The 9,466-nt window shown below is 42.5% G+C and overlaps 1 protein-coding gene across 1 annotated transcript; it reads left to right on the forward strand.

The window, feature by feature from the left end:
* The first annotated feature begins 8,394 nt into the window (after positions 1 to 8,394).
* LOC137954964 (putative anthocyanidin reductase) lies at positions 8,395 to 8,826 on the forward strand. Its single transcript, XM_068801860.1, has one exon. The coding sequence runs from the start codon at positions 8,395 to 8,397 to the stop codon at positions 8,824 to 8,826; it is 432 nt and encodes a 143-aa protein (XP_068657961.1).
* Positions 8,827 to 9,466: the final 640 nt, after the last annotated feature.

The following is a 9,466-nucleotide window of genomic DNA, read 5'->3' on the forward strand; positions in this document are numbered from 1 at the left end:
GATTTTAAATCTAATTTGGTAAAAATTGTACCACCATGTAACTCATCCAGCAACTTGTCCACGACTGGAATGGGGAACTTGTCCTTAATTGTTTGCAAGTTGAGTTGCCTATAGTCGACACAAAATCTCCATGATTTATCCTTTTTATGTACTAGTAACACTGGTGAGGACAAAGGAGATCGACTGGGCTGGATCACACCCTGAGCGAGCATATGCATGCACTGTCGTTCTATTTCATCTTTTTATATATGCGGGTAACGATAATGCCGCACCACTACTGGATCAGTTCCCAACTTTAAATGAATGCGGTGATCGCAATGACGCACTGGTGGTAGACCCGTAGGATCATTAAATAAATCCGCAAATGTTGTAAGTAAAGGAGCTAACTGATCATCACCAGTGTGCTGAAGCTGTAGAGTGTGCAGTGCGTTAGGTACCTGTGCCACAATACCTTGTAATGTAATCTGACCCTGTGGTGCTGAAAATGTCGTAGTCCGAGCCTGAGAGTCCCATAATATAGGTCCTAATAACTGGAGCCATTTGACCCCGAGCACCAAATCAAATCCAGCCAATGGAATGACTAGTAAATCTGCCTGAAATGAATGCCCCTCAATGGTGAAAGGGGTGTTAGCACATAACCCCACACTTGCAATTTTAGTCCCATTGGCCACTGAAACTGAGTGTCCTCTTTGTTGTTGAATTGCCAATCCCAATTGTTACATGGCTGGTTCACTGATAAATTAGGTGTGCTGCCCGAATCGACTAAAGCAAGTAGCATGAGATGATGTAACCTGGCCTTTACCTGCATGGTATTAGAACTACGCAGGCCATGCATGGCATGGATGGAGAGCTCTGGTTCTTGCTGTACCTTTTCAACAAATTCATTTTCAAGAAGCTCTTCTGAATCTTCTTCCAACAGTTCAATACTGAATAAGCGTTTACAAGTATGTCCTGGCAGGAATTGTTCGTCACAATTAAAACATAGGCCCTTTGCCTTTGTAGCGTCCATTGCCTGTTTAGTCAAAATTTACGTGGCATAGTGTGTGGAGGCACATTGGTAGCCTCATCTGCTCGGTTAGGGGCAGAGGACCCAAAACGTGGACCAAATGCAATACCCTGTATTCTGTTGTTCCAAAATGGTTTTCGGTGTAAAGACTCTTTAAGAACTCTCTGTTTGTGTTCCACAGCTCTGGCATAATTCATTGCTGAGTCCAAATCTGTCGGACCAAGTAATTCCACTTCCAATCTAACCGCCTCTATCAATCCAGCATTAAAAATCTGAACATGTAGGTGAGGAGGAACAAATTCACTAGCTCGGGCCAACCTTTCTTGGAACGTTTTTTGGTAAACTTCTAAGGTGCCTGTCTGTTTATAGTTGATCAATTCCCCCACTAGGTTGCTGCTAGCTGGAGGTCCAAACCTCAACTGGCATGCATGTTTAAAGTGCAGCCAATCCTGAATGGAATGGACATTTCGGTAGTGATGGAACCACATGAGCGCTTCATCGAGCAGGTGGTAGGCGGCCAAAGTAACCTTGTCCATTTCCACCGTTTGTTGATGATAGAAGAATTGTTCACATTTAGTGAACCACAGTAAAGGATCTTTAGAGCCATCATATGTAGGAAAGTTAAGTTTAAAGTACCTTGGAACCGTTGATGGTCCTTGTGCGTGAGTCGCCATGGAAACCATTGGTTGGCACAGGGGTGGATTTGGTGGTGGCGTGAATTGTTGGTGAGGTACTGGTTGTGGTTGAAAATTGGTTGCTGGTGGTGGCGTTGGTGCTTGAAGTGCAGCAAGTTGTCGGATGATGGTTTGGAGAGATGATTCCAATGTTTGTAATGTATTATTGATGTGAGAAATTTCAGTACCTTGAAGAGTGGATCGTTGTTGAAGTTCTGAGAGTACTTGACGTATGTCCTCTGGAGAAGAGGAATCACCGAGGGTGGACCTGTCTGATACCACGTTGTTAGGATCCTTACAAGCCATGGATCTTGTCACCCTCATCTCTTTTCTTCCTTCCATTACCTTGCTTGACGTTGAGATGGAATGAGGGATTGATGGGTATTGAATTTTGGAAAGGAGAATTGGGGGAAAAACGGAAGAGAGCTTGAAGGAACTCTTGACCTGTTTATCTAATTTACTCTAGCTAAAGTAGACTCAATTCATAATTCTCATTACCCTAGCCGTCCCCTTAAATAGGGTTGAGGACGTCCAAAACACTAAAGACCTCTTGGGTCAATGGTTCAAACCAATAAATGCTAAACCAACCCAAACCAAAGACAAAACCAAACCAAGAAACAATTACATGGAAATTGAAAAACACATTCATTAATTCCTATGCCTGTTGGTAACTCGTGATGCTATGGAGTCCATAACACAAGCCCACACGACCAAGGAAGGCCCACATATCTAAGATTATTATAAGATGGCCCACACCACCAAGGAAGACCCACAAGTTGGGCCCAAACCCATAAGAAGTAGGACCCACATCAGTTTCAAGATGAAGAAAGACTCACAAAAGTATCTTATCATATGGTCACGTCAAAGAAGAGTTTTAGTTTGAGTTATGTTTGTCTTTTATCAATATTGAGTTATTTAATTATGCTAAGACTTATCTTTAAGTGTTAGAGTTTGGGTGTAATTGGGACAAGGGTAGTTTTATTGTAATTGGACTCTACTACCTTCCTCTATTATAAATAGAGGTTCATGTACTCTAATTACAACAAGTTATTGATGTCAATGAAGTACTTCACTTTTCCATAAATTCAAAAAATCGTCAACATAGGTCGACCGAGCAGAGCTAGACGACCTGGTTTTGATTCAGAATTGCAAGAAGGGGTCTCTTCTGGTTGAATCACCCGGTTCATGGTCAGAGACCACAACACATATCATATAACACAACTTACTCATTGATAGGCCTTGGAGAGAATATTATGATACTTAAATGGAGCCCAAGGAAGAGGTTTGCTTTATAAGAAAAATGGCCACTTCGACTTAGAAGGTTTCTCATATGTGGATTGGGCTAGATCACCTTGTTGAATTTAGGATCCCTTTTCCAATATTCAAAACAAGAGAAAGGAGAAAGAATAAGAAGAAAAGGGAAGAAAAACTCTCAGGTAGAGAGAATCCTTAGGGTGGGTCCCACCAGCTCGTGCACCATGGTTGGTCCCACATTGTAACACTCCCCCTCAAACTGGGGGTGAGAAAACATCTTAAATGCCCAGCTTGCTGTAGAAAGTATAAATAATCTTGTGAGTGACCAGCTTGGTGCGAATATCTACAACTTGACTTTGTGATGATATATGCCTTAGAGATATAAAACATGTTTGGAACTTTTCTTATATAAAATGGCAGTCCGCTTCAATATGCTTTGTTCTTTCATAGAAGACTAGATTTTATGTAATGTGTATTGCTATTTGATTATCACAATATAGATCTATCAGAGCTTCTTTGTAGAATCCCAATTCAGTGAGAAGAGATCTTATCCATAGGAACTCACTAACAGTGTGTGCCATGGCTCTTTATTCTGCTTCTGCACTAGACTGTGCTACTACATTTTGCTTCTTGTTTTTCCATGTAACCAAATTCCCTCCAACCAATGTACAAAATCCCAAAGTAGATTTTCTGTCATCCGGGGATCCGACCCAGTTTGCATATGAGAATCCTTCTATATTGAAGTGACCATGGTTTTTATAGAGAAGTCCTCTTCATGGAGTTCCTTTCAGATATCGTAGTATCCTTTTAAGTGTTTGCCAATGACTAAGTTGTGGCTTGTGCATGTATTGACTTACCACACTTACTGCATATGATATTTCCGGCCTTGTTACACACAGGTAAATAAGTGTTCCTACTAGTCTTTGATATTTCCCAATATATACATCATGTCCAGTGCATCCACATAATTTTGTATTTGAGTCCATAGGAGTGTCTACTGGTTTGCCTCCCATCATTCATGTCTCCTCTAGTAGATCAAGGGCATACTTCCTTTGGGATAGCACAATCCCATGTCTGGATAGTAATACTTCAATACCCAAAAAATATTTGAGTAGTCTGTTATGGACTCATTAGGTGTTTATTTGTAATTTTTATTCATTAGGGGTTTATTTGTAATTTTTATTCATTAGGGGTTTATTTGCAATTTCTACTCATTAAGGGTTTATTTGTAATTTGTTGAAATTATGGCCTTTGGCATGTTTTCCCTAACTCCCTAAAGTAAGCATTGAGAAAAATAGAATTAAACAGGTCGGATTCTCCCTTAGAGGTCTAGGTCAGATTCTCCCTTTGAGGTCCCTTCCTCCCCACGTAGGAAGAAATCGTTGTTATGCACACAATAACATTATTATTTTAGTTGCTTTCTTTAATTTACTTTATTTATTTCAGTTTTAGGCCACATGGGTATTTTTGGAATATTTTATTTATAGGGGTATTTTTGTAATATTTTATCTTAAACCCTAACAGGGTGAACCCTATTTAAGGGGTAATGAGAAAGGGAGGCATTGAAGTATTAAGAATTAGGTTAAATCTAGCGTAAAGAGGCTTGAGATCACCTTCTTGATCTCGAGGTTAGGGTTTTCCTCAAAAACCCACGTATTCTCTCATCCTCCATTGATCTTTGTCTTCCCCATGTCTTCCTACTATCCCTATAGTAATGCCTGGAAGACCCGTAACGCGTGGCAGATCCCAGATCCTCCCAAGGAATCCTTGTGTCAGATCCAGGACCGTAACAACTGGTATCGGAGTGGGAACACAATGGGTTATTCTATATCCCAAGTAAGATGGATTGCTATGGGTAAGGAATTGGAAGAAATAGGATAACAATTAGATGCTTCCATTTAACGCTATGCAAGGGAGGAACTCGCTACTACAACAAAACAAGTCACACGACCTCAAATCTTTGACCACATATGCGCACAAGAGGTAGCAGAAGCTATCATGGACGGGCAGAACAGCCCATGGCCGAAAAAATAAAAAAATTCGCCTCCGTTACCGACCGAAGTCCCTATAGCAGAGGCAGACGCTAATGAGGAAAAAGGCACGACATTAGAAATTTTCAAATTTTCCCCGCAGGGAGATTCAAAGCCGCACAACGGGGATCACGATTTGGGGCATTTGGCAGGGTTTTCTGCCAAGACATCGTAATCAATCCTCCCCTGCTCACGGCAAGCCACACTCCGTTTCACACGGGAGAGGAAAACTTTTCCAGCCATTCTGATCGGGAAATATTTTTGAGAGTCTGTCTAGGCAAATTTCCAAGCAGCGAAGCCTCCAAGGGCTGTTGTTCACCGCAGGAGCAGCAGGAGACTCCGTCGGCGAAATTTCCGCCCTATTTGGGTCCGTGAGGACTGAGCGACCGTCGCCCACCTTTGTCGGTGGCTTGAGGGAAGGAGCAGCTGTTGACAAGGTTCCTGCACTTACCGAAGGCCACTATGTTTGGAATCCGCAAGAGGATACGGCAGGGTTCCGATTTCCGAAGACCTATTGGCGAAATTTTCGTCGAAGGCAGAAGATGGCTTCCGATTCAAATTTTCCTAAGTTAGGAAAATTTAATCAGCGCATGAAGCTGAGTCACGCGCCGGACTGGGGTTCCTAAACCGAGTCAACCCAGGCTAACTCTGACCGAGCCAAAAAAAAAAAAACAACTCCAATTTTGGGCGTCCAGAAGGGGGGTCATAGTTATCGCGGATGCTACTTCGACACCGGTGGAGATGTCGGCATACAGACACTACTTCCGAGCTTGAGGACAAGCTCGTCTTCAGAGGGGGGTGTAATTTTATGCACGCAATAACATTATTATTTTAGTTGTTTTCTTTAATTCACTTTATTTATTTCAATTTTAGGCCACTGGGGTATTTTTGGAATATTTTATTTATAGGGGTATTTTTGTAATATTTTATCTTAAACCCTAACAGGGTGAACCCTATTTAAGGGGTATGAGTAATGAGAAAGGGAAGCATTGAAGTATTAAGAATTAGGTTAAATCTAGCGTAAAGAGGCTTGAGATCACCTTCTTGATCTCAAGGTTAGGGTTTTCCTCAAAAACCTAGATATTCTCTCATCCTCCATTGATCTTCGTCTTCCCCATGTCTTCCTACTATCCCTATAGTAATGCCTGGAAGACCCATAACCCGTGGTAGATCTCAGATCCTCCCAAAGAATCCTTGTGTCAAATCTGGGACCGTAACATTTATCCGGTGGTTGATCCGAAATGGGGCATAACATTTTGGTATCAGAGCGGACCACCCATGGCGATTCATTTTCCTTGGAGGATTTGCATCGATATATGGTGGAACAGCATCCAGTTATGGAGAAACAGCATCAGGCCATGGCGCAGGCCATGGAGGAAATCAAGACGGTCATGTACGCTGTGAATGATAATTTACAGTGGATCATACGTCAACTAGATGAGGAAGCGGGTCGTGGTCAGACGCCACCGGGAAGTAGTTCCACTCTTCTGGCCAAGCACCACCATTCCCGCCTGCCCCCAACCCCACCACTTCTATGCCATCAAACTCTGCCCCCACCTAGGGCTCCTCTGCGCCCATTACAACTTTCGTCCGCCAAAATGCCAATTCGGGAGCTCTTGGTCACAGAAAAGGTCCCCCAAATTCCCACACCAGACGGCGGTGACCCCAAATTGTGCACACTGGAGACATTTTTCCCCACCCCTGTCTCACGGGAAGCCATACCTCTTCCTGCACAACGGACGCTTCCAGTCTGAAGGATCGCAAACTCGAAAAAGCTTTCCGAACTCCCAAAATCAAAAGGCAGGGACCCAGATTTTGGGAAATCGAAAGACATTTCTGCCCAAATCTAGTCGATACAGGCTGATTTGGGTTCGACCTCCCAAATCCCCTTCTCACGGCTAGCCGCACATCTTCCCACACAGCAGACGAAAGTATTCCCATTTGCCTCGGTCATGGCAAATCAATTCGACCCTCCCTCCTCTATCTCCGACAATGTTATGCCCCATCCAAAATGGGGCATAACAGACAATCTACCAGCACCGGCAGAAACAAGAGTCCACCGGAAAATGAGGAAGCATTGTCAAAAACTTGTCCGGTGGGGTGCGACTTCCGAATATCACCTCCCACTGCAATCCCCCTCTCAGCAGAACTGAGGGAACCCAACTTCCAAATTGGGTGGGCGTGGCTCAGAAACATTTTTCAGGGGGAATTGGCTTCCGGCCAACAACTATCAGTTTCAATCTCCTTCTCGGCAACCCAGTGGGGCACCCTCATCCATGCAATCGTGGGGCATTGTCAAAATGGCAGCATCGATTCGACATCTCTGGTTTTTTATAGATTGGTCAAGGCAGGTTCTCAGCCAAACTCTGTAACTTATTCATGTTTCCTTCATGGTCTTTGCAATGCTGGTCGTCTTAAGGAAGCATATGATATGCTCATTGACATGAGAAATAGAGGTGTTTGTCCTAACGTTCAAACTTACACTGGTTTGATCTCTGGGTTGTTTAGAGTGGATTACTTTGAATTTCCTATTGGCTTGTTTAACAAGATGTTACAAGATAGTGTGGTTCCTCACCTAGTCACTAATAATGCTCGACAGCCATGGTATGAATTACTAGTCATACCTATTTGGTTTGAGCTTCTGTTTTCAATCATGATTCCACTTTCTATCAAGGTTTCTCTCGATTCAGTGACGAGTTTATATGCAACATTTATAGACTGGGATGATGAGATGTATGATACGGACACCAACACTCCTTCCCATGTTGTAAATACATCAATCTGTGAGGATTTGGGACCAGTGGAGTACATTTTGCCTATTGTTAATGCTTGTTCTGAAGTTTATAGAAAGTTAGGTAGCTTTCATTTTCTCTGTAAGCACGGCTTGGATGGAACTCACCCTAGAGCTGACGGAAATGTTGACCTACTGACTAAATTTTGCAGTTCTACTGCTGGTATATATACTTCTCTTGGAATTCATAGTGAGAGTGAGCTTGCAATGACATGTGGAGCTATTGCAAAAAGGTTAGACCACGATAGATTTGGATTGGATGGGGAATTTGTTCAACATATAATAGAACAACTTCCTGAGGCCCACTCTTGTTGCCAGTATTATATGAGGAGGACTTATTTAGGGTCCCACAGTGATGACTTGCTCAGAAAATCTAAGAAGCAGTGCAATGAGGATTTGTTTAATGAACCGAGAGTTCCTCCTCCTTGTCAACCTTTGAGCAGCAGGCTTCCACCAGAGCTGGTTGGTGATGTTATTCAGGCATGGTAATTACTATTTTGTTTTTATGACGTAGTAGAGCTAGAAGAGCTTATATCCTTTGAGGAACTTAAAAAAAAAAAACTCGGTTACCCATGGTTTGATGATCCAAACTATCTTGAAAAAGTTGAAAAAGAAATACAGCAAGAAAAATACCTTTCCATGCAGGGCAGTGAGTGCCCTGGCTTGTCCACTTCTTCGTCTACTTGTGAAGCTGGAATTCCTCCCAAGGATTATCTCAATGATTCAATTATTATGATTGAAGTGGAGTCCAACACTAAAGCTGCTCATTTGAAAAAATTGGATCATGCCCCTAAAAATCTTCAACTCTTTAGGGCCAAATGTTTGGCTTATGTCTCTCTTGGTGTGGCTAATGCAGGATATGCTGGAGTCTTCCATGTTGCAGGTCCATTCCCTCCGAGTAGTGTCCCCAATCCAGAGATTGACTTAATTGAGCCTACTGTGACTGGTACCCTCAATGTACCTAAGGCATTTACTGAGGCACATGTGAGACAAGTTATTGTTGTTTCTTCTCCCTTTGTTGTTCCTATGCCAACAGCATGGCCAAAGGATACAATCATGGATGAGACTTGATGGTCAGACAAAGTATACTACAGAACAACTGGGAACTGGTACTGCCTTGCAAAAATAGCAGCCGCAAGTGAAGCTTTGGAGTATGGATAGAAACACAACATCCGGCGCATAGTTGATGTCCGAGATGTTGCTAAAGCTCTTCTCCTTATCTATGCAAGATCAGACGCATCTAGGAGATCCATATGTGGCCCCCATGCAATACGGGCACATGATTTAGTTGACAAGTTACTGAGCATGTTTTCACAGTATAATTATCCTCAAAATTTTGTCAATGGTGGTGATGATATTTGTCTGAGCTTTGAGAGGGTGAAGAGTTAAGGATGCTAAATATATATATATAAATAAAATAAAAAATAAAAATTTGCTCCTCTGCTAGGTTGCTCTACTTTTGTACTCCAGCGCGCTGCCGCTGATACTGAGGTTGCCACTTTACATGGACCTAGCCGTCGGCACGGATATGCCATTCTACATTCAAGCTTAAGGGCAAGCTCGTTCTCCAGGAGGGGAGTAATGTTATGGACTCATTATGGGTTTATTTTTAATTTCTATTCATTAGGGGTTTATTTTGAATTTCTACTCATTAGGGGTTTATTTTTAATTTGTTGAACTTATGGCCTTTGGCATGTTTTCCCTAACTCCC

The sequence above is a fragment of the Aristolochia californica genome, unplaced genomic scaffold (assembly GCF_029961685.1).
Source record: "Aristolochia californica isolate CCGP_79_NKW_82.1479 unplaced genomic scaffold, dmAriCali1.0.hap1 SCAF_2, whole genome shotgun sequence".
Classification (NCBI taxonomy): Eukaryota; Viridiplantae; Streptophyta; class Magnoliopsida; order Piperales; family Aristolochiaceae; genus Aristolochia; species Aristolochia californica.

Coding starts and splice junctions, on each gene's coding strand:
- LOC137954964 (XM_068801860.1), top strand. CDS start 8,395: ATGCAGGGCAGTGAGTGCCCTGGCTTGTCCACTTCTTCGTCTACTTGT.